General features: G+C 41.5%; 2 protein-coding genes across 2 annotated transcripts in view; both read left to right on the top strand.

Moving 5' to 3' along the window:
• ndufc1 (NADH:ubiquinone oxidoreductase subunit C1) overlaps positions 1–25,696 on the top strand; it is a 442,230-nt gene that overhangs the window by 201,836 nt on the left and 214,698 nt on the right. The gene's annotated exons all lie outside the window — the stretch shown is intronic.
• The window catches only part of setd7 (SET domain containing 7, histone lysine methyltransferase), a 30,245-nt gene continuing 26,981 nt past the window's right edge, over positions 22,433–25,696 (top strand). The window contains exons 1-2 of the mRNA XM_078404761.1: positions 22,433–22,609; positions 25,341–25,470. Coding sequence (XP_078260887.1) covers positions 22,570–22,609; positions 25,341–25,470 — 170 coding nt within the window. The 5' untranslated portion in view covers positions 22,433–22,569. The remainder of the gene's footprint in view (positions 22,610–25,340; positions 25,471–25,696) is intronic.

Here is a 25,696-nt window from a genome sequence, read left to right as displayed (position 1 = left end):
CACCCACCTGGGCCGCTCCTCCACCCGCTCCACCTCCACCTGGGCCGCACCTCCACCCGCTCCACCTCCACCCACCCCCCTCCACCTCCACCCGCACCACCTCCACCCACCCGGGCAGTTCCTCCTCCACCTCCACCCGCCCAGACAGAGTGAGAAGGAGGAACCCCACATTCAACTTCACAAAGAGGTGTCGTCCTTAAGTTATTGGGAGGCAACCATTTACCCCTAAAAACACATTTCAATAAGCCGCCCAGGTCGAACATTAAACGCAGGCAAAGTTGCACCTTTTGACCTGTTCCTCCTCTGGAGAAACCATCGCATTGCTGGTCTCATTCATTGTTCTGATCCCCTTTCCCATCTCAAGGTGTACAGTCCAGGATAACACTTGCTTGAGCCCCCAGAACTAAAATATCTCGCACGCTCTGTGTCTTAAACGTTTTTTTTTATCTTGCCGAGAAGGTTTTAGTTTATTTCATGTTTTCTGAAGGGTTTGACTGATTGGGAGGGAGGGTCAAAGCAACAAATAAATGGTTCGCTTTTCTACCCTGACCCTGTCTCGCCCCCACCTTCTGACGAAGCCACAGTCCTTCCACAACAACCACCCGATTTCTCCAGCCTAACAGTACAGTGGATAGACTTAAAATGCTGGAGTAACTCCGCGGGGCAGGCAGCATCTCTGGATAGAAGGAATTGTGACATTTCGGGTCGAGACCCTTCTTCAGACTGACTCTTCAGACAGTGGTGTCGCTCATTGCACTGGGTCAAATGAAGATCTACTCCCTGGTCACCTTCAATTAATTGCTGATCTTATCTGCCTCCAAGCGATCTGGGATGGATAGCGCCTCCCTTTATATCGGTGCACATTATTTGGAAGGTTGGGTCATGTGAGTCCTCAATAAGCAAATAACTCAGTTGGTAAACGAAACCCCTTCTGCAAAAATAAATAGCGTTCGACAGCAACATCTCGTGGATTTTCAGGCGAACTGCGCCTCAAGAGCACCCCAAAACAGGGTTCAAAAGTTTGCTTTATATAATCCATTATGTAAAGGAAATTTTCAAAATGATTGCAAGCTGTAGACTCGTATCCAGAGCAGAATGGAGAGTGAAATGGATCAAGATTTAAAGGTTAAACTTGTCTATATCATTACTACATTTATCTCATGCCTTTGATTTAAGACATAGAACATAGAACAGCACAGCAGAGGAACACACCATTCGGCCCATAATATCTGCATCCAACATGAAGCCAAGATATGTTCATCTTATCTGCCTGCACATGATCCATATCCTTCTATGCCCTGCATATTCATATGCCCATCTAAAAGCTTAAACGCTACAAGCATATCTGCCTTCACCATTCCAGGCATCCACTGCTCTCTGAAAACAAATGCCCTACACATCTCCTTTAAACTTTGCCACTCTCACCTTAAAGCTCTGCCCTTTAGTCTGACATTTCCAACCTGGGAAAAAGGTTATGACTATCTACCTTATCTATGCCTTTCATAATTTTATATCTTTCTATCAGATCCCTCCTCAACCTTCACATTCCGGAGAAATAAAATCCAAGTTTGTCCATTCTGTCCTTGCAGTTAAAATTCCCTTATCCAGTCAGCATTCTGATAAACCTCCTACACCCTCTCTAATGCCTCCACATCCTATAATGGAGTGACCTGAACAGCATGTAATATTCCAAATGTGACCCAGCCAGTGTCTTATGGAGCTGCATTGTGATTTTCTGACTCTTATATTCAATGCCCTGAGCAATGAAGGCAAGCACACCATATGCATTCTTTACCACTCTATTTACCTGTGTAGACACTTTCAAGGTAGCTATGGACTTCGACCCAAGTTTCATCTGTGCATCAGTGCCGATCAGGATCTTGCCATGAACTATATTTTCCCCTTACATTCGACCTTCCGTAGTGCAATACCTTACACTTACTTGGATTAAAATCCATCGGCTATTTCCCAACCTATTTCTGAAGCTGATCTATATCTCACTGTATAGTTTGACAACATTCCTCATTGTCTGCAACTCCAGCAGTCTTGGTGTTGTTGGATAAAACAATTTGCACATATATGTCCATCCCTTTAAGTTCATCTGTGCATGTTAAAATCCAGCAAAAAACTTGCTTTAAAAAAATGCTATAATAACATTTTAAACTTGCCATTTGTAAGTTCTGTAATCACCCTGCATCACTTTTGTGTTTACTCTGCATTTGTTTTACTCTTTACTGTTTTGTTACGTATTTGTTAGAATTTCCCTGAGTGATGGTACAATAAAGAAAATAAATCACAATTGTGATTCATCTGTACAAGTACTTTTCATTCTATCTAAACCATCAAGGATGAATTAGCACTGAAAATATTGCCTTTGTCAGAAACTCGCCATTTGCAATTTGCAGATACAGCACTGAGCATCAATTAATCAGGGAACAGTTGAGATATTATTGATGTTTGAAGAATTTAGCTAATGAAGGTAGGCACCTGTATGAAAGTCACTGATCAAATTTCAAAGCAGATAGAATAGAGAATGAAAAAAATAGCTTTTCTTTCCCCACTGAATTGAACACCTTTGTGCTATTGTCCAAGCTTAAAACAGATAATTGATATTTTGTGCACTTGCTCTTTGTTGTAACTGGCGATGGGTCACAGTTATTACCTCAGTCATATCTTGCATCACAGGATAATGAAAAAATTATTTCACATGTCTTCATTTCTCTATCCAAGGTGATTTAAGAATATCAGACACAACATCAATTTTTTTAAATATGTCTCACTATGATTATTGTTTTGGTGGCACCAGCTGGAAGAATATTCCACATGTTCCCTGGACTTCAAGAGAAGAATGTCCTGTTATCTGTCATCAAAATACATTTCTATCTTTAGTTGCAGCCTCTCTCCCAAGGTTCTATTTTCACTGTCTCAATTATAATCATATATTTTTATTTTTATTTACACAATGCCAGTTATTTCTCAGCCATACAGAGCTTTGATCAAACATTAAAAGAATGTTTAACTTCTCAACTAATCAACGGAGATGGTGCTTTAATCAAAAGTATAGGAATCATTTGGAATGGCATTGAGAACCTCAAGGCCAATGCACCAGGAGAACACAGAAATGCTGTAAGCAGCAGAAGGAGCATATTGACGAAGCATCCCGTCTATTCCTAGTAGCAACTACCTGCTGCATCTGTGGAAGAGTCAGTAGCTCCCACATTGAGCTCATCACTCACTTCAGAATCCATAGAACTAAAGTGGAAGCAAGTGATCCTTCATCTCGAGGGTCTATCTGAGAAGAAGAAAATTGGGATCAAGTGGAAAAGTATTGTGCCTTAGTGCCTTAGACAGATCAGACATAATTTTTATTGTATGTGGAATGGAAGCTGTCAGTTCTTCTGTTCTCATTATGCTGCTTGCCCAACTCCTCATTCCATGCTGATAAATCCAAGGATATTATCATCTAGTGCTTCTAAACTCCCTTTTCAATAATGCTAAATAATAGACTATACTTAACTCTAACCTGATATATCTTTCATGCCTTGTTGCATATCCTCAACTTAAAATAAAGTCTATAGCAGTGAAAAATTAATAAATAAGATTACATATGTACATCGATCAGCCAAACCATTATGACCTGATGAGCCAAAACATTATGACCACCTGCCTAATATGCTGTTGGTCCTCCGAGTGCAGCCCCATACGCAGCAGGGTGCGATGCACTGTGTATTATGACACATTCTTCCTGTGACCACAATTAACATTTTCTGTAACTTGGCCACAGTAGACCTTGTGTTGTTTTGGACCAGACAGGATAGCCTTCGTTGCCCTCGCGCATCGATGAGCCTTGGGCGCCCAACACCCTGTCACCGGTTTGTGGTTTGTCCCTCCTCGGACCACTGTCGGTGGGTACTCACCACTGCTGACCAGCAGCACCCCACAAGCCTTGCCGTATCAGAGATGCTCTGACCCAGTGACCCAACTTCAAGAACTGACTATTCACTTGCTGCCTAATATATCCCACCCCTTGACTGGTAACAAGGTAATCAATGTTATTCACTTCGCCTGTCAGTGGTCATAATGTTTTGGCTGATCGGTGTATATTTCCATATATCCCATATAAGGATATCGTATCCCGTATATATAGATTCTATTATACAATAATAAAATTGAATCTTTATAAAATGGATAAAGTGATGTAATAAAAACTGATCTTTACTTATGAACTTGGTTTAAATCAATGGCCAAGAAAACACATGGAATCAACACTCAATATAAACAGCATATTGTCGACACTCAGGGATACTCAGGGAAAAGTCAGTAAATTAGGATGAAATGACAAGGAAATAAAATGTATTTCAGATCTTTTCAGTTTGAAAAACGTTTGCTTCCTTTCCAATGGGAGTCTGTTTATCACTGATATTGTGGGCTTGGTTGATAGGGATGCATTTCAGAAAGTCCAGATTTGATGATTATAATTGTCAGATACAGCAACAGTGACCATTGTATGCATTTACACAACACTCTATGTGTGTAGCAAGAGTGCTTGTAATATTTTATTATAGGGACAAAAATAATACATTAGATAGAAGGTATGGAGAAATTGGATATTGGAGATCCTCAAGTTTACACAGAGGTGATAGTCCAGTTTTCAAGAGAGTTTTAAAAATCCTCTCGAATAAAACAAGAGTGAAAGAAATATCACAGGACCAGGTAAATGACCTGTGATGGAGTAAGTAGTGAGAAGTCTGATAAGAACATGAGATATAGAAGCAGACTATTTAGTCCCTGACATCTCTATAAGTTTTCAATTGTCTTTAACCTCCATCTCACTTTACTATATTATACCTCTTGATTCCAAAAATCTATTAATGTTTATTTTACATATGCATGACAAACTGAACCTACAGCTCTTTGAGAACATTAGAAACAAAAGATGCCAGTACTAGAGGGCCTGAATGAAAGGGAAAGGTTGGGCAAGCTAGGATTGCATTCCTTGGAGCATAGGAGGATGATGGATGATCTTATAGAGGTCTATTGTGAGGGAATAGATAGGATAGATGCACAAGAGTTACTCAGGGTAGGGGAATCAAGAACCATAGGTTTAAAGTGAGAGGGGAAAGATTTAATAGGAATGAGGGGCAACTTTTTCACACACAGAGGGTGATTACTATAGAATGAGCTGCCAGAGGAGGTAGTTGAGGCTGAAGCTATAACAACATGTAAAAGACATTTGGACAGGTACATGGATAGGCAATGTTTAGAGTGATATGGGCCAAACAAAGGCAGGTGGGACTGGTGTAGATGGGACACATTGGTCCAGAAGGGGAACTTGGGCCGAACCTCTTTCCGTGCTCTCGGACTCTGGATAAGCCGGTCAGTCAATTGTGCTTGCTGCATCATTTGGTAATATCGGGTCACTTTCATGCACTAACTTGAAATCCCTTGAAAAACCTCTTTTCCAAAAATCTATCAATATCTGCTCTGAATATACTCAGCCACTGGGCCTCCATTACCCTCTTGAGTAGAAAATTCTAAAGGTCCACTTCCCTTGGTGAAGAAATTCCTCCTGAGCCCAATCCTGAAAGATCAACCCTTTACTTGAAAAGTGACAATCTCAGGTCATCACGCGATTGTCACCCGTTTTGGGGTATTTCCATGGCCCGTCCACGATGGTCTAATTCGGTGGTGTGCAAATGCCAGGGATCAAAAGAACCAACCCACCCCTGTCAAGCCTTTGATCTTAAAAAAGAAAGAACGGCAACTCCCATGTCATAGCGAGGGACAAGAACTTCAGCCATGAAGCACGTATCTCAAACCGGGAACCCACCACTGATCATAGATGGCCGCTGTCAAGCCATCTATCGGTGTCGTGCCTGAGATGGAACCAAGGATTGGTGTAGCGCATCGCTTACAGTAGGCCTGCAGCCAGCATAACTGTGGGGTCATTGGTATCCCGGTTTTTCTTTGCTCCGTTGGCCTTCTCAACAACCTTGGTTCTCGGCCAGCCGGTTTGGCCACCATCGCGCTCAATCAAAGGTGTTTCCAGCAGGGACCTAGTGAGGAGGTATGGCTCGCTGCATGCTGGAACCAAAGATACATCACAGCTACATGTGGTCTGCAGCCACAAGGTCACAGAACTGTGGCCTCTAGCATCCCAGGATTGGATGTCACTGTGCATCCATCCTATCAAGTGGGAGACGAGTGACCACAACCCATCGTGACAGGGTGTGGACCACCCCCGCCGTTGACAGAATCACCTCTAGATCTGCAATCCCCAGCCATGGTTAACATCAGGACATTTGCCCTGTGAAGCCCTGCAAGGGTTGTGTATGTCTCAAAATATTAAAATTATGAAAGTATGGACTAGGGTGTTGGTTACTAAAGCAAAGAGATGCGGTTGAAATAGGAAAGGCCACAGAGAAACAAGTTATTTTAGACTGAGCAGATCTATTTATGCTTTAAATTACCTTGGTAAGTATTGCTACTTTAAGAAATAAAAATCAAATGAAGAATCTTCGATTTGAAATTTTAACTGCTTCTCTTTCCACGGATGCTGCCTAAACTGCAGTGTTTTTCCACCATTTTCTCTTTCATTTCAGTTTTAAAGCATCATGATTTTTTTGTTTTCAAGGTCAAGGTCAGTCAGGCTTATTATCGTGTGCAGAAATACACTAATGTACAAGCACAATGAAAATTCTGCTTGCAGCAGCATGTACACATAGACTCTGAGAATGCCCAACATGTAAGTTATGCATAAATTACACATAAATTATACATAAATTATACAAGACAGCGAAGAGAAAAAGATTGTGTAAAAGAACAAGATATTAATGCAAAAATACACAATTGAAAAAGTCTGCGGTAAATCAATTTGTGTATCATGCTGTTTAGCTTTTGCAGAATTAGGATTATGTAAGAGCTTATATTAGTTTATAGAGGTTCTGTACAAGTGAAAGCTGTGGCAGACTGTCAATATTCTGCTGAGATCCACTTTGGTTTGTTCAACTCAGCTAAACAAAATGATAGCTAAATGATACAGCAATCAGGCTACAACTATAAATTAAATAACACAATAGATAAATGATTTAAAATCCAACAGTTTTCAGTAGAAGTGTAACTAATGTCATATGACAATTGTTCATAGCTATATTTAAGAGTAAATGATCTGATGCATTGAACAAGACTGTCTGTCATTATAAATGCATTAGTTTAATTTGCATGCCCGTGATGTTTAAAAGTGTCAGTGTCTTTTCCATCGTTTGATAGCTATTACAGAAAGATGAGCAAGATGCTGGCTGGTAAAATACATGCTTGATGTCAACATCCCGCTGCTTCTTTCTTTCTCGGACTGCAGTGCAGCTTCTCGTTTTGCCTGCAGTATTTGAATCCCTCTCTTGCTCCTCAATGACCAACACTGGGCTGTTTTCCCACTGCAGGTTTGAATATGCATTCAGATTCAGATCAGTTATCAATGCTTCTCCGGCGTCCTAATTTTCGCTGAAATCACTGACAAGTCTGTAATTACTTGAGAGTTTTGAAATATAACGTCTTGCCTGGGTTACTTGAAAACCAAGCTTCATGGTAACAAGGCATAAACTGGATTGACTTCCAGTTTACTAATAGCAGTATTAAGAAATTTAATTTTAAACGTAGTTAAATGGATTGTTGTGTGGAGTGTGGGCATTCTTTGAAAATGTACGGGAGATGCATATCTGTTTTCTGGGTTGCATATCTGGGTTGGGAGCCTGCTTTAAATGTAATCGCTGATGGCCATAAACATCGCAAAAATTCCCACGCTTACCTGACCGTCAAACTGTCGCCACCAATCTACCTGTCAAATGTCCTGACGGTAAATAAATTGGTTAAACACAAGTAATTTATGGTATCTTCAAATGACTTTACTTATTTTAATATTACGTGCTTCTAAATGCATCTGTGACAACCTAGCAAACCTGGGGACAGCATGCGACAGCGCCCGCAATAAGCTACGATACCTGGCAACAAGCCAGCCGTCGCCGAGAAATTTCAATCCGGTTAATTTCTCAGCGACGTGCCGAGATCCACTACGATTCTTTGAAGACTCCTCACGAGTAGGCTGGCTCGAAGGGCCGAATGGCCTACTCCTGCACCTATCTTCTATGTTTCAATGTTTCTATCCCTTAATGTAATTTGTACCCTACATTCTGGTTACTGTTTGGAGGCCTGTATATAATCCCCATCAGAGTCCTTTTACCCTTGCAGTTTCTTAATTCTACCCCAAAGAATTCAACATCTTCTGATCCTATGTGATCCAGTGCTAAGATTGAATGTCATTCCTTTCCAACAGAGCCACCCCACCTCTTCTGGCTACCTGCCTGTCTTTTTGATGGGATCTGTATCCTTAGATATTTAGCTCAGATCCTCTTTCAGCCACGTCTCTGTGATGCCCACAATGTTGTAGCTACTAATTTCTTACTGCGCTACAAGCTCATAGGCCTTGTTCCACATACTGCGTGCATTCTAATATAACACCTTTATTTCAGTATTCTTCTCAAACTGGTCCCCATTTTTGCCTTAGACGGACTCATATCCATTTTTAAATTTCTGGCCCATTATTTCTTCTGGAGACTTCAATAATCTCTCCTGTGCTCTACTTCCCTTTAACTTTATCCATACATGCCCAATTTGTTGAACCAATTTTGACTCATATTACCATTCCATCATTATCATTGGACTACAATTTTGGAACTTCATACACAAGGGCATGTTCCTCCCTCACGTGAACTGAAGGAAGTCAAAATGTCCACTGTATCAAAGAAAACTAGGAATAGGCCATAGATGCTAACTTTGCCAGAGGGAGTAACAAGGAATTGCAGATGCTGGGTTACAAAAAAGGACACAAAGTGCCAGAAGTACCTCGAGTCCTGAAAAATATACTCTTCTCTCCCTTCTAAGGTTAGATCTAAAATAAATCATTTTCCAAAAGATCATTTGGAATTAAAATCATACAATTATAAGCAGTTAATACAAAGGATTCTTGAATATGCTGAATTCTGGAATGGGTCAATAGGTTGGTTTCATACTGTTCAATCTGTTGACACCATCTGGTGCGCAGAGAAAAATACCAGAGTGCAGAATGTAGTGTTGCAACATTATAGCATTACAGTTATGAGAAAGTCGAAATAAATAAAAAGAGCAAGGGCCGCAGTGAGGTTGGTTAAGAGATTGGAAGTACTCCCTTAGCTCATTAAACAGTTTGATAGCTGGAGGGTAGAAACTGTTCTTGAACCTTCACGTTTGGTCATAAATACCTCCAGTACTCTGCAGCACACTCCTAAATTATTGAACCGGAAACTTCAGCTCTTTTGGACCATTGGGAACCAACATAACTGAAAGACAAAGAATAATTGAAATAAAAATCCTTTCAGTGTAACAGCAGTAAGCAGTCTATCTGAGAAAAGACACAGTCATGAAGAATTATGATTGATTTTGAAAATGATGGACAGAGTAGGGTACGTACTGGTATAAATTTATTGCAGTTGGGAACTTGATGGAGTTTGCTTGTAGACTTGCCCTTATGATTTTAGTTTAGATCTTTATATTTTTTTATGTGGAAGTGCAAGTCAACAATGTTGTAGCAACAGGTAAAGATGAAAAGGTACCTAACTGATCAAAGCTAGTTGTTTGCCTATAATGTATAAGTTACTGTCAGACAGCTATGCTGGGCCGACCATATCTATTGTATGCCTGATATTAGACTCCCAAAGTATTTCTTTGATTCCCAGCATTGTCATGGGAAATGATTACCAAGCGGAGAAAGGAAGAAATTCAAGGTTGTGTTTAAAGCTTCCTCAAAGAATATCACCACCCGCACTTGGAAACCTTTGGTCCATGAATTCTCAAAGTGGAAATAGGATCGACAATTGTTAAGTTTCTTTGGCAAACTTATTATGAAGTTATTGAGTAGCTTCATACCGTTGTTCAGCACACATCAAAAATAAGCCAGAAAGACAACATTTTAATGAAGCTAATGACTGGGTAGGACATCTTCTTAGACACTGAATCTTGGATATTTTTGTATGACAATGTATGTGCCCTAGCTTAACTCCCCACCATCCCCTGAAGTTGATTGACCATTGGCAGATAAATAATAGATAGATCCACCAGTCTATCTGTTATTTTGAGAAGGAAATCTGAGAAATTCTATATCATTCCATGTAAATATTTTGAGGAAGTAGAGATATGAACAATTAAGATACTGTTGACAATACTTCTATCAAAGAAATGGAAGCACTAGACAGATTTAAATCAACCCAACCAAGTCCAGGAATCGATGGCATTTATTACCTGAGATTGTTGCTGGAGACCATCATGAAGGCTTGTGAGGTGTTGGCAATCGCTGTGATGGAGTTGTTTATTATTTAAGCAGTACCAAAAGATTGGAAACATGTGTCCAACATTAAAAGACTGGGGAAATAAACATCAACAACTACAAAGCCATGAGTAAAACTTCTTTGATGAGTTCAACCTCAAAAAGTGCTGAAACAACAGTCGACAATCAGGGGGAAGGTGAAAATCAGGAAACAATCAAGTCTGGAAGGAGGATGTTCAGTTTTTGGGAGGGAGTCTTCGTCAAGAAAGCCCTGAGAGTTCCTTGGGGGACCCTGATTATTTGGCATTCTATGTATGCCATAAACTCCACTTTATTGATACCTCCCAAGCAGAAGATGAGATGAGATATGGTCCCTTAAGTTCAGCTACCAGGCCATTGACACCTTTTCAGTTTCATCCAAAATGGCTGACAACAGCTTTGATTCAGAGCCTGAATATATTTCAATCTAATGAAACTTGTTGGTTGAACTGAACTGAACTGAACCACTGAGCTCCGGCTGTCAACATTAGGAAAGAGGTGAGTTGAGATCAGAGGGACAAACAGTATATAATGATGATGGCGTAATCATAGAGTGGCAGAATCATACAGTACAGAAGTTGGCCCTTCAGCCCACTCTGTCCATGCTGACAATTTTGCCCATTGCCCATGTCAATCTATATACTAAAACTCTAATTTGTTTGATTGTTTGTTCCTGGACTACAGCCAAAATGGTACACGGTAGCGTGACAATTTTAGGCCCAGCTTACCCACCTTTGGTGCTAATGAAAGATGTTTCATTGAAATCGGTGTTATATTTTTTTAAGTTATTCACATTTTAAAGTTTAAATCTGTCTCCTAGTGAGCGAGGGGGGAGGGAGGGAGGGGGGTAAAGGGAGGGGGGTAGAAGGAGGGGGGGAAGAGGGGAGAGGAGGGAGGATAAGGGGGGTTGAGGGGGATGGAGTGGAGGGGAGGGGAAGGGGAGGGGAAGGGGGAGGGGTAGGGGAGGGGGAGGGGAGGGAGGGGGAAGGAGGAGGGGAGGGAGGGGGGAGGGGGAGGAGAGGGTGCTGCACCAATGCAGGAGAGATCTGGGCCCAATGGGTCCACTTGGTCTAGTGGATACTAAAGATAGACACAAAATGCTGGAGTAACTAAGTAGGACAGGCAGCATCTATGGAGAGAAGGAATGTGTGACATTTCAGGTTGAGACCTTTCTTCGGACTGAGAGTCAGGGGAAAGGGAAATGAGAGATATGGATGATAATGTAGAGAGACATCGAAAAAATGAATTAAAGATATGCAAAAAAATAACAATAATAAAGTAAATAGGCCATTGTTAGCTGTTTGCTGGGTGAGAACAAGAAGCTGGTGCGACATGGGTGAAGGGGGGTGGAGAGATAAGGAATACAGTAGTCACTTGAAGTTAGAGAAATCAATTTTCATACCACTGGGCTCTAAGCTGCCTAAGTGAAATATGAGATACTGTTCCTCCAATTTGCAATTAGCCTCACTCTGACAATGGAGGAGGCCTAGGACAGAAAGGTCAGTGTGGAAATGGGAAAGGAAATGAAAGTGTTTGGCATCCAGGAGATCAGGTAGGTCCAGGTAGACTGAGCGAAGGTGCTCAGCAAAAAGACCATACTAATATGGTTGGCCCAGCTATTAAATGGTACACTATCTGAACATTAAGACAGCCTCCTAGTAACATAAAGATAATTGCAAAAGCAGTCAGGGAGCCCATTATGAATGATTGCTCTGATATTAAAGATATAAGAAGGGAAAATTTAAATGGCAAATTATATGGCATGAGAAAAATATATTTGATGAAGTAATTGCCAGCGTGATAATTTTTGACGTTTCATAACATAACATGTATTTTGCACAGGCAACCTTGCACGCTGTGCCTAAAGTGCAATGTTACAAGGTTTCAAGTGACCATTAATCATTTTGAGCATGAGTTTAACTGGCATATATCAAGAAAATTACAAATGTCTCTCAGCAGTCAAGTGTTTCGATAGACAAAGTAAAATAAATCAAAGATCAAGAATGAAGGTTTGGATTTATGTTGCAGTCTGGCAACAAAGCAACACTAGTAAGTCATGAGTTCAAGTAATGCAGTGATGAGGAAGCCATTTCTCTGAGTGTAATGTGAAATAGCAGCTAACAGCCGGTACCTGAGAGGGCCATATTTTGAAAAAAGGCACTCTGAAGGTGTTACCATTGCTCTACCCATAACATTTTCTAAATTCATTGGAAGGATAAGCAAACCAATGTCAGTGCCAGTTACACTCAGCTATGCTGAGCAGATCACATATTTTGTATCAAAACAAAGTGCTGGAGGAATTCAGCAGGTCTGGCGGAATCCATGGAGTGAATGGACAGTAGACATTTCAGGTTGGGACCCATCTTCAGGCTGAAAGTATCAGTTCCTCCAGCACTTTGATTTGTAATCAAGATTGCCGCACCTACAGTTTCTTGTGCCTTCACATCCTTTGTATGCCAGACATCAGACTCCTGGAGTATATTCCCTATTCCCAGCTCTGTGGTGGGAAATGATTACTAGGTGGAGAAAGGAAAAGATTCAAGGTTGTGTTCAAAGCTTCCTTGCAGAAATGCAACACCTCCACCAACCATTGAAAACCTTGGCCATGATTGCTCAAAGTGGATAAGAAATGGCGTCAAGCTTCTTGAGAGTTATTGGGAGCTGCAATCATCTGAGCAAATGGACAGTCTTCCACCATGCTTCTGGTTTGTGCTTTGTAGATAGTAGAGATGTCAGGAGATGAGTCTATCACAGGATACCCAACCTATGAACTGCTATTGCAGCCACATTATTGATGTTTCTGATTAATGATGACCCCCTCCTCTCCATCTTTGCATGTTGATGGTGGGGGGGGGGGGGGGGCTCAGCAATGATAATGATATTGATGGCAAAACTTGGAAACTTAGTCTCCCTCTTGTTGGAAATGGTCATTGCTGGCACTCTTGTGGCACAGGTATAACCTGCCACTTATCGGCCCACCCCCGAACATTGTATAGATCATGCTGCATTCAGCCATAGCCTTCAACATTTGCAGAGGGATTCAACATTGCGCAATCATCAGTGAATGTTCCCACATCTGGTCTTATGATGGAAGGAAGGTCTTTGATGAAGTAGCTGGAGATGATTAGGTCTAGGACACTGCCCTGCACACCTCCTGCAGTGGACTTTGAAGGGTACAAGACGGTGTCTGAAAAATGGCGACTCTAGTAACCTGACTCAGTGTGGTCTACTGTCTTGCACTCTTGTACTTAGTATGGTCGTGCCTAATTGGATTGCCACTGAACTGTATGCAAAAAAGAGAATTTCACTCTACTTAGGTACAAATGACAATAAAGTACCATGGAACCATTGATGTCCTCAAACTATAGAAATAAGGAACTGCAGATTCTGATTTACACAAAAAGACGCAAAGTGTTGGAGTAGCACAAGAGTCAGGCAGCATCCCTGGAGAACATGGTGTTTGTCTCCACTACCACCCCTGTCTGCATGTTCTAGGCACTTACCTCCCACTGTATGAAAAACGTGCCTCACAGGCAGGTTCCTAACCCGAAACATTATCTGTCCATTCATGCACAGATTCTGCCGAACCTGATGAGTTCCTCCAGCACTTGTTTTTTTTTGCGCAGGATTCCAGCATCTGCAGTCTCTTGTATCTAGGTCATTCACTGTTTCTCTTTTCACAGATGTTACTGAGAGTTTCAGATTTCAAGCATCTGCAGTTTTGTTTTATTTTCACTTCTTGTTTGAATATTTCAAAAAAACATGTATGTTATACATGAATATACATTATTAATGTATGATGCATATGCATTATATGATGTTTATTGTATATACATTATGATATAATGTATAATATACTGTACAACATATCATATTACACATATTGTGTGATGTGTGTTGAGGTTCACAAAAAAAAGCTGGATTGATAAGAAGACACAAGGAACCACAAATGTTGAATTCTTGAGGAAAAACCAAAGTGTGGGTCAGGCAGTATCTGTGGAGGGGATGGACAGATGGGACAGGATCCTTCTTCAGACTGATAAATTAAGGGAGAGGAAGCTGGGGAAGAGAAAGACATGCTCAGTTCCTCCAGCACCTTGATTTTTTAGCTTGACAAATGACGATGTGCTCCATAGACTGTATTCAAGGACACACAAGCACTGAGAAAGATCAACTGCTTCTGGAAAATAATAAACTCAGTGAAAGATGGTCTTTGCTCTACTTAAAGGAATTGCAAGGAATTCCATCCAGCATCAAATATTGCAGCCTACACATTCCAAGGTCCAGAACAGTGATAGAATGAAGCTCAGTTCAGCCACTGCAAAGGGTCTGAGGAGACTGATCACAGTTTGCGGCCATCCTCCCATTGCACGAGTGGTTGGGCTAAATTGTATAACGTCCTATTGGACACTCCTTCTGTGGAGCAAAAATTGAAGTCATGCAGATATAATGTAAATTTTGTAAACCAAATGGAATGTGATATGTTGTACTATGAACGCAGGTAAATTAATATACTGTTTATACATTTTATGAATAAAATATATTTTGATGAAAAATAACTAACTGTGCTGGTTCTGTAGCCTTAAGTACATTTGCTTAACGAAAAATGTACCAAAAAATTAGTGTGCATATCAGTTTGCTCTTTGAGCCAGCAAAGACATAATGAACTGAAATTACATTCTTAAATGTTGTAAGGAAATAAGAAATACTGTATACATGCTAAAATATCTTCCAGAACAATGTTACTTTAAAGAATTGTTCCATACAGTTCTTCGGTATGGTGGCGCAGCTGTAGATTTGCTGCCTTACAGCGTTTGCAATGCTGGAGACCCGGGTTCGATACCGACTGCGATTGCTGTCTGTACGGAGTTTGTACGTTCTCCCTGTGACCATGTAGGTTTTCTCCGAGATCTTTGGTTTCTTCCCACACTCCAAAGACGTACAGGTTTGTAGGTTAATTGGCTTGGTGTATGTGTATGTGTAAATTGTCTCTCGTGTGTGTAGGATGGTGTTAATGTGCGGGGATCGCTGGTCGGTGCAGACTCAGTGAGCCGAAGGGACTGTTTCCGCGCTGTACCTCTAAACTAAACTAAAATTTCACTGACCAGCCACAGGCATTGAAAACTAAAAATATATAATTTCATTGATAAAGGCCTGACAAAAATGTAGGTGGAAACACTTCACGTGCATGTTTGCTTAAACATCCACAGGCATTCTGTGCAAATATTCTATTTCATTGAAATTTGGTAGTCTGCCAAGAATTTATCAGGCACACTATGTCTTGTGCAGCATCTGGGTTTTTTTTGCAAGAAGTATATCAGTGTGATTGCTGAGACAGTTGAGCTGCACGACAAGACACATCAGGCCCGTCCAACCCTCCAGCAAGAACAGGTTGGGTGCCACCTGCCCTTTGGTACAATGTGTCCCAGTGGAGCTGCTTGTATTGGTTGGGCTTTCCCTCCACTGATGACCAGAGCAGCAGGTCTATTTCAGTCATTGATGCTCATGTTTCTCTGTTGCTGAATTACAGCATTTTCACAAGGGTAACATACCATTTAACAGATAACCAAATGCCAGGAAATCAGGAAGTAAAAGGGAGACATAAGAAATGGTAGATGCTGGAATCTTAAAAACACAATGCGCTGGAGCAATTCAGAGGTTAAGCAGCATCTGAGAAGAGAATGGACAGATGATATTAATCTTCTATTGATTAGCTGGAACATAAATCAAATGATTATGAACTTAGTCCTTGCAAACCATTTCCAAAAATTAAATCTTTTGTCCCAATAACATTATGATAAATCTGTATTCCAGCCTAGCAGTCTGAAACCTCTTCGATCCATTCTCTCCACAGATGTTGCCTGATCCACTGAATTGTTCCAGCACTTCGCGTTTTGAACCGGAAGTAAAACACAGTGGCCAAAAATCTTTGCATATTTTGCAGTCGTGTTCATGCATTTATCAGTTCAGACTTGATAAAAATAATTGTGCAGGAAAATAACTGCAGATGCTGGTACAAATCGAAGGTGTCACAAGATGCTTGAGTATCTCAGCAGGTCAGGCAGCATCTAGGAGAGAGGGAATGGGTGACGTTTCGGGTTGAGACCCTTCTTCCATCTAGTTGAGAGGGAATGGGTGATGTTTCGGGTCGAGACCCTTCCTTCATCTAGGAGAGAGGGAATGGGTGACGTTTCTGGTCAAGACCCTTCTTCCTTCATCTAGGAGAGAGGGAATGGGTGACGTTTCGGGTCGAGACCCTTCTTCCATCTAGTTGAGAGGGAATGGGTGACGTTTTGGGTCGAGACCCTTCCTTCATCTAGGAGAGAGGGAACGGGTGACGTTTCGGGTCGAGACCCTTCTGGTCTCGCCCCGAAACGTCACCCATTCCCTCTCTCCAAGATGCTGCCTGACCTGCTGAGTTACTCCAGCATTTTGTGATACCTTTGATAAAAATAATTAATCATCAACGGAGAATGACAAGAATACTGATAGCTTGAGCCAGTTAAATATGGATTTGTGCACATGTCATACATCTGTTACTTGAAACTATTAGGAAAACTATCAATTTAATAGTTAAACTGAATTTTAATTGAATTGGAGCAAAACCTAAGTAATCAATTAATAATTAAGGCATTGGATGACTCTAAAGCAATAAGATCCCTAAAGATTTGAAAACTAACAAAGCAGCATAAGTTTCATGTTTATCAAAAGTGCACTTAAGATATGGTAAAAATATGGCATAAATCAAACCCAAAGTGAACAATGAAGATTGTAATATATTTAATATATTTTAAACTTGGAGTTCACATCCCTGCTTAAGCGGTATGTAAAGCAAGACACCATTACCATTCATTATTCCAACATTTTTGGTTTGGCAACTTAATGGCAGATTGGCAATTTCCTCTAACTGAAGAGACACAAGGAACAGCAGATCATAAAACCATAAGATCATAAGGCATAGGAGAGAATTAGGCCATCCAGCCCATTGTGTTTGCTCCGTTATTCGATAATGGCTGATCTATTCTTCCCTCTCAAACCCATCCTCCTGTCTTTGACCTGTTAACCTTTGACACCCTTACTAATCAAAAACCTATCGATATCTGATTTAAAAATAGCCAATGACTTGGCCTCCACCGCTGTCTGTGGCAATGAATATCACAAATAGTGTCTTTGGATGTTTCTGTGCCAGGCAATTAAAAATTGATTTAACCTGGAATAAATCATGTTTACGACTATGAGTCAAATTATACCAATGGGTAAATTTGACAGGCTGCTGGCTGTAATGAGTCACCCTTGAAACGCTGACATGATTTCTGCATCAGAAACATAAGTAACAATGCATATGAAAATTGGACCAAATTATCCCACTGATTGGCATTCCCGTGACAAAATGGTCTTTACTGCATTGCGCTTTAATATACGTTGTATATTATCCTCACCTCCTCTATCATCACCACTTAAAAAACACCCATCCTTCCTAAAACTACATTTTCAACTATGCCAGTAGTGCAAACCTCCCATAATGAAATCCAGGGAATCAAAACGTTTTAGTCATGGAGTCATAGAGCATGGAAATAAGTCCTTTGGCCCAAATAATCCATGCCAACTAAGTTACCCAACTGAGCTGGTCCCACTTGACCCATATCTATTCAGACTTTACCTACTCATGTACCCAGTGCTTGTTGTTTGTTCTCAAAAAGATGCCAGTTTGCACGATTAATGGATGGAAAATGAAATAATAATATTTATATTTTTAGAGGTGCCAGTACACTGAATCAACACATGTGATCAGTAAAAGCACTGCATGTACCCATCCAAATGTCTTTTAAATGTCATAATTGTACTCACTTCTACAACTCCTTCTGGCAACTCATTCCATGTACGCACTACAGTCTGTGTGAAAAGGTTACCCCTCAGGGCCCTTTATAATTTTTCCACCCTCACCTTTTAAACCTACACCCTCTAGTTTTAAACTCCCCTACCCTTGGGAATAAACTGTAGCTATTCACCTTAAGAGTATGCCCCTCATCATTTTATAAACCTATATCAGTTCCTCTGACACTTCAGGGGAAAAAGTCCGAGCCTATCCAACTGCTCCTTCTAACTCAGACCCTCCAGAACTGCTAACAGCCTTGTACATTTTCTACCTCCGAAGGCAGTGGAGGCCAATTCTCTGAATGCATTCAAGAGAGAGCTAGATAGAGCTCTTAAGGATAGCGGAGTCAGGGGGTTTGGGGAGAAGGCAGGAACGGGGTACTGATTGAGAATGATCAGCCATGATCACATTGAATGGTGGTGCTGGCTCGAAGGGCCGAATGGCCTACTCCTGCACCTATTGTCTATTGTCTATTAAATTTTTTTGCACTCTTTCCAACTTGTTGTGTTATAGCTCATGTTCACAAGTTTTTTTTAAATCAGGACAGATACATCACTGAAACAATTAGCAGGATTATTACTCACACAGTTTACAAATTGCATTTCTGAAATCATCCACTATTTTGTATTCTGGTCCATGGAAAAAACTGTAAAACCTTTCATGCATCATTCGTCATTGTTGTTTGAATGTAAATCTTGACAATGTCTCGCGGAGATCTATTATCAATCAATGGGAACATCCCGAGCAAGCCTGAACACGTCATTCAAAATCCAAAACTGAAGATGTTAGGAATCTACATAAAAACAGAAAATGCCCCAAAACATAAGCAGCAGGTCAGGAAGTATATGCAGGGAAGAACAAGTGTTAACAGTCATCAGGCTTTTTGACCTGATTAAATCTCTCTATCTCTTTCACCAGAGACTATCTGACGTTGAGTACTTCCGGCACTTTCCGACCTTATTTCTGACTCTGCCATCATATCAGAACTTTCAGAGTAAAGAAATTCCGCACTCACATAGACATCTCACAACCTCAAGTCATCCCAAATATTTAAATATATTTCAAGAATATTGGTTGTTCTGATGAAGGAAATTGGTAGACCAGACAGTCTACATTTTTAAATGATGTTGGTTGAAAGATTGATATTAGGAAAAGTCATTGGGATGAAACCCTTAACGTTCATGGGATATATTACATCTATCTGCGAAGACAGTTGACTTTAGTCCAATATTCCATCAAATCAAACTTCCAGCCTGGAAAGGGGACGTGAAACTAATTTCTCCACTTTAATTGGGAGTATAGCTAATTTTAGAATCCCGTACCATTATTATAATATCTATAAACATCAAAGACTTGAACTGATCACTTTCTGATTCAGTTGAATCTTCTGACCACGAGCAATTTTTTTGCCAACATTGTCAGAAAAATGCCATCAGTTGTGAACTGGATCCATGATCTGATTGAAAGCTTAATTAAACAATAAGCAAATAAGTTAATGCAGTGGTAAAGTAATCTTATCAAGCCTCCACTTCTTCAGAAAATGTCAGAGATTTGGACTGTCACCGAATATTCTATTGAACTTCTACAGGCGTACGGTTGAGAACATCCTGACTGGTTGCAACACAGCCTGCTTCTGTAAGATGAATCCCCAGGAAGGAAGGAAGCTGCAAAAGGTGCTGGACATTACCTGATCCATCATGGGTACTCACCTCCCAACCAATCTACAGGAAAAGCTGCCTCAAGAAGACAGCTAATATCAAATACCTACTTCGCCCTTGTCATGGTTGCATCTCACTGCTACCCATTGAGACGAAGTGCTTGAGAACCATGACCTCCAGGTTTAAGACTTCCCAGGCAACTATCATGCAATGAAACCACACCACAGAGCATTAACTACCACCATTCCTAAGTAATGATCTACAATGGACTTTGTTATGGTTGCACTATTCACAGTACTTCAGTTTTGCATTATACTTGGTCTGGTTACCTATTATTAATGATTATTAATTTATTGTATTATTGATTATTGTATATTTATGCATGTGTTATTGCACGTCAGGCCTGTAAACCTGTAGCGATTCAGAATTTCATTGTTCCATTGCAGGTATATATGACAATTAAACTCTCTAGATTCTTGACACAGTTCCAAAACAATGAAACTGAAACAAAAATTGGGAAATCCCCCAACATCGGGAACATTTTTCCTGCATCCAGCCTCTCCAATCCCTGAAGAATTTTATATGTTTCTACAAGATCCACTCTCATCCTTCTAAATTCCACAATATAAGCCCATTCGACCCATTCTTTCATCATATGTCAGTCCCGCCATCCCGAGAATTAACCTGGTGAACCTGTGCTGCACTCCCTCAATAGCAATAATGTCTTTCCTCAAATTAGGAGACCAAAATTGCACACAATACTCCAGGTGCAGTCTCCCCAGGGCCCTGTACAACTGCAGTAGGACCTCCTTGCTCCTCAACTCAAATTCTCTCGCAATGAAGGTCAACATGCCATTAGCTTTCTTCACTGCCTGCTGTACATGCATGCTTACTTTCAGTAGGCAAATGGGACTAACTTAGACTGGTATTTTGGTTGGCATGGACAAACTGGGCCAAATGCCTGTTTCCATGTTGTATGAATCTATGATTCTAATCAAATAGGAGAAATAAATATTAGATCCTTGATGTAGGAAATTAACCTGCAGCAGTAAACTTAAGTTGGGCATTTATTCACAAAATGCTGGAGTAACTCAGCAGGTCAGGCAGCATCTCGGGAGAGAAGGAATGGGTGACGTTTCGGGTCGAGACCCTTCTTCAGACTGATGTCGGGGGTGGGACAAAGGAAGGATATAGGTGGAGACAGGAAGATAGAGGGAGATCTGGGAAGGAGGAGGGGAAGGGAGGGATAGAGGAGCTATCTGAAGTTGGAGAAGTCGACGTTCATACCACCGGGCCGCAAACTGCCCAGGCGAAATATGAGGTGCTGCTCCTCCAATTTAAGTTGGGCATCTTGTCAGCGTGGATGAGTTGGGCTGAAGGGCCTGTTTCCGTGCTGCTAACTCTATGACTCTATGACTCTAAGACTTGTCAGGTGTGAGAGTCTGTTTCTATCACCCTCTTAGGCATATTTAGCTGCTGTTGGCTTACTCAAGAATTATGACAACTGAATCAAAAAGACTCCCATTGCTATTGTGGTTCCAACTCGAGAAGGGAGTGACAAGTTTAGTTTATTAATGTCACATGCACCAAGTTACAGTGAAAAACCTTTTGTTACGTACCCAAGTATAAGGGGGTATGGGGAGAAGGCAGGAACGGGGTACTGATTGAGAATGATCAGCCATGATCACATTGAATGGCGGTGCTGGCTCGAAGGGCTGAATGGCCTCGTCCTGCACCTATTGTTCATTGTCTATTGTCTATAACACCATCTTCAGCAAACTCTTTTACATTCAATGTGTGAGAGGATGTAGCCTATGTGGTACAAAAGAAACAGATTGCCCAAAGAGTGTAATGTATTTACTGTAGATGCAAACATTGCCTGTGTTTGTACTAACATATTTTTCTATGAAAATATTTTAAACAAAAACAAGCACCTTCAGGGACTGTTATGTTCCAGATTGTTAAACAGCATGTGTGAATAATCTGCAGCTTGCAACCCCGTGGCTGGAGGCAGAATCGAGGCAGTGGAGTTGGGAGGGACTTCAGCAAGAACAATTTTTTAAAATAGAGCAAGGGGAACATTCTCTCTCTCTCTCTCTCTCTCTCTCTCTCTCTATATATATATATATGAGGACGTTTCCCCAATCCCCCCCCCCCTTTATGCATTGTCACAGTGATTAACCAGCAGGGCTGGTGATTATTGTTTGTTTTATTGTACAGTATTAGGAGAGGGAGGGATGCAGCTGTCAATTAAAGAAAGGAGCTGGGTGGGGATGATGTCAGAGGAAAGAGAGAGGGAGGAGGAAGAGGAGGGGGGAGGAGGGAGGGGAGGAGGAGGGAGGAGGGAGGAGGAGGGAGGAGGAGGAGGGAGGAGGGGGGAGGGGGGAGGAGGGGGGAGGAGGAGGGAGGAGGAGGAAGGAGGAGGAGGAGGAGGAGGGAGGAGGGGCGGGCTGCGACCGTCAATCACAGGGTGATGTCAGTGATTTCTGTTTGCAGCGGTGGCGGGGGGAGCAGCGCCGCGGAAACTCGCAGCGTAGAGGCAGAGACAAACTGACGCACACACAGACAGAGAGAGAGGTGGCAGCAGCAGCAGCAGCAGCAGCCTGGGTGCTTGAAGCGTTCTCTAAAGCACCGGCAGTGCAATGGACAGTGACGATGATAATGTGGAGGAGACGGTGGAAGGTGAGTGTCTTGTGCCTTGTTGCTCGCACTGCTACAATGTGGCCAGTGTGTGAGTGGTGTTACTGTGTGTGTGAGAGAGAGAAGGCGACCGAGTCTACTGGGGCAGCAGGGAGGGGTAATGTGAGCTGCAGAGCCGCAAAATCACGCGCTTTACAAAGAAAAACAAATGTACCTTGATTTTTTTTTTAAAATTACAAATATAGTTGAGCGAGAGAAAAATAAGAAATCACATGCACCCGCGGTTAATTCGTTTGTTTTTACTTTTCTATGTAATTTTTGGAAAGTTTGTTTAATCTACTCCAAAGACGTACAGGTATGTAGGTTAATTGGCTGGGTAAATGTAAAAAATTGTCCCTAGTGGGTGTAGGATAGTGTTAATGTGCGGGGATCACTGGGCGGCACGGACTTGGTGGGCCGAAAAGGCCTGTTTCCGCGCTGTATATATATGATATGATATGATACTTAAAATTGATCGAAGGCATGACGTTGAGTTCTGGAAGTGTCGCTGCAACTTGGTGCCAACACATTTTTTTTTTTAAAACAATAAAAAAAAAAATTCATTCCCATCAAAAAGATTAGAAGTAATCAAAAACATTAGAATTAAAACCTGCACCGGATCCCCAATGAATAAAAGAGTTTATTTTTGAAGTATGGTATTCTAATTTAAGAAAAATTGGGGTTAATTTAAGTTATGTAACCTGGATTACTGTAGATGTAGCCAATATTCGGTGCTACGTGAAAGCCCCAGTGTTGGAAGAAACGTGTCGCTTCTTCACTGTCGGCCTAAACGAGGGCAGAAAAAAACTTTCTATTATATTTTGGAACGTGCTATAGCTTCCCAACTCAAATACCACCTCTCTACCAATAACCTGTATGAAACTTTCCAATCCGGATTCCGCTCCAACCACTGTACTGAAACTGCGCTCCTCAAAATCACAAACGACCTTTTCCTCTCCTCCGATGCTGGCAACCTCAACATCCTCATCCTACTTGACCTCAGCGCCGCCTTTGACACCATAAATCACTCCATTCTCCTCACCTGACTTGAAACCTCCTTTAACATCACCGGCACGGCCCTATCCTGGTTCAAATCTTACCTCTCTGACAGGCACCAGTTCATCTCCATTAACAACTGTAAATCCCCCACCGCTCCCCTCCCCCAAGGTGTCCCCCAAGGCTCAGTCCTTGGCCCCCTCCTCTTCATCCTCTACCTGTTCCCCCTTGGTCAATTAATCCGCCGTCATGGTCTCAACTTCCACTGCTTCGCCGATGATATCCAGCTCCTCATCTCCACCAAGTCAATCTCCACCACCACACACTCTACACTGACAAACTGCATCACTGAAATAAAATCTTGGCTTCAATCAAATTTCCTCAAACTCAACTGCAACAAATCTGAAATCATCATCATTGGTCCAAAAACGCTCACCAAATCCACCCAAAACTTCATCCTCAATATTGATGGTCTCCCAGTATCCACCTCCCCTCACATCCGGAATCTTGGAATCATCTTTGATCAAACCCTCTCCTTTGACAAACACATCAAACACATCACAAAGACAGCCTTCTTCCACCTCAAAAACATTGCCCGTCTCTGTCCATCCCTCTCCTCCACAGCTGCAGAAACCCTCATCCACGCCTTCATCACCTCCCGTCTGGACTACTGCAACAGCCTCCTCTATGGCTCACCCTCAAAAATCATCAGTAAACTTCAATACATTCAAAACTCCGCTGCCCGTCTACTCACCCACTCCCCGATCCGTGACCATATCACCCCCGTCCTTTACAAACTCCACTGGCTCCCCATCCCCCAGAGAATCCAGTACAAAATCCTCCTCATGACCTACAAAGCCCTCCATAACCTGGCCCCATCCTACCTGACTGACCTCCTCCACAGGCACACTCCCACCTGCACCCTCCGCTCTGCTGCTGCCAATCTCCTGTCCCCCCCCATCCGGACCAAACTCAGATCCTGGGGGGACAGGGCTTTCTCCATCGCTGCTCCCACCCTCTGGAACTCACTACCCCAAACCGTCAGAGACTCCTCCTCACTCACCACATTCAAAACATCACTGAAGTCTCACCTGTTCAGCACTGCCTTCAACCACTGAAGGTCACCTCACCTTCTGTCTCCTTTTTCTGTACGTTTACTTATTTATCTATTTATTCAATTCTCTATGTTCTAGAAATCCCTGTAAAGCGTCTTTGAGTGTTTGAAAAGCGCTATATAAATGTAATGCATTATTATTATTATTATTATATTACAAAGATGTAATCTTTCATTCGTAATGTTTTATTAAATGATCTGTCGAGGGAAGGGAGGTGATTGTCAACATTTGCCCACTTGACATAACATTGATGTGCAGAGGAATTGGTTATTATGTAGAGATACAAGCGCTTCCCCAGTTGGGATGGTACGATGGGTCTCACAACAAAGGAAAAACAAAATTCTCCACTGCCGTAACATTGAACACTCAGCTGTTGTTTTTCACTCGTGATAAATAATCCAATCAGAACAAAAATCTCCTCCCTCCTCCTTCAACCGAGCTTGTCACGGATGAGAAATCGGTCGGTATTCATGGGCAAATGCCTTCTTTCTGATAAAATGAATATTCCTCTTGATGTTTAGTCAGTAACGATTATTTGTCAAGTAATGAATGCAATAATGGATTTGAAACGATGATTTTTACTTTTGCAGAGGTTCAGTAAGTTTAAAATGTTCCTATTGTAGGTCCCCTGGATGAAGATAACCAGCCACATGGGTTCTGTAAAGTTACCTATTCCTCTAGTGACAGATTTGAAGGGCATTTTATACATGGTGAGAAGAATGGTCCCGGGAAGTTCTATTTTTTTGATGGCAGGTAAAACACTAGACCATCAATTTTAAACTTATCACTTTTGTTTATTAATGTTTACTCCATTAGAGAGGTTTTGTTTTTAACCTGAGTCAGGAAGTTCTTTGTCGTCTATTACTGGGAATGTTTACAATGGTGTGGACTGTGTAAATAGGAAAGGGATGTTTGTTGCCTTTTCAACCGTTGTCAAAATACTTTAAAATTTATGGATGATTCGGGTGGATTTGCTTAT

Source organism: Rhinoraja longicauda, chromosome 1 (genome assembly GCF_053455715.1).
Source record: "Rhinoraja longicauda isolate Sanriku21f chromosome 1, sRhiLon1.1, whole genome shotgun sequence".
In the NCBI taxonomy this organism is placed as follows: Eukaryota; Metazoa; Chordata; class Chondrichthyes; order Rajiformes; family Arhynchobatidae; genus Rhinoraja; species Rhinoraja longicauda.
Note: the sequence above shows the minus strand (reverse complement) of the source record. Positions and strands in the feature narration are given on the sequence as shown.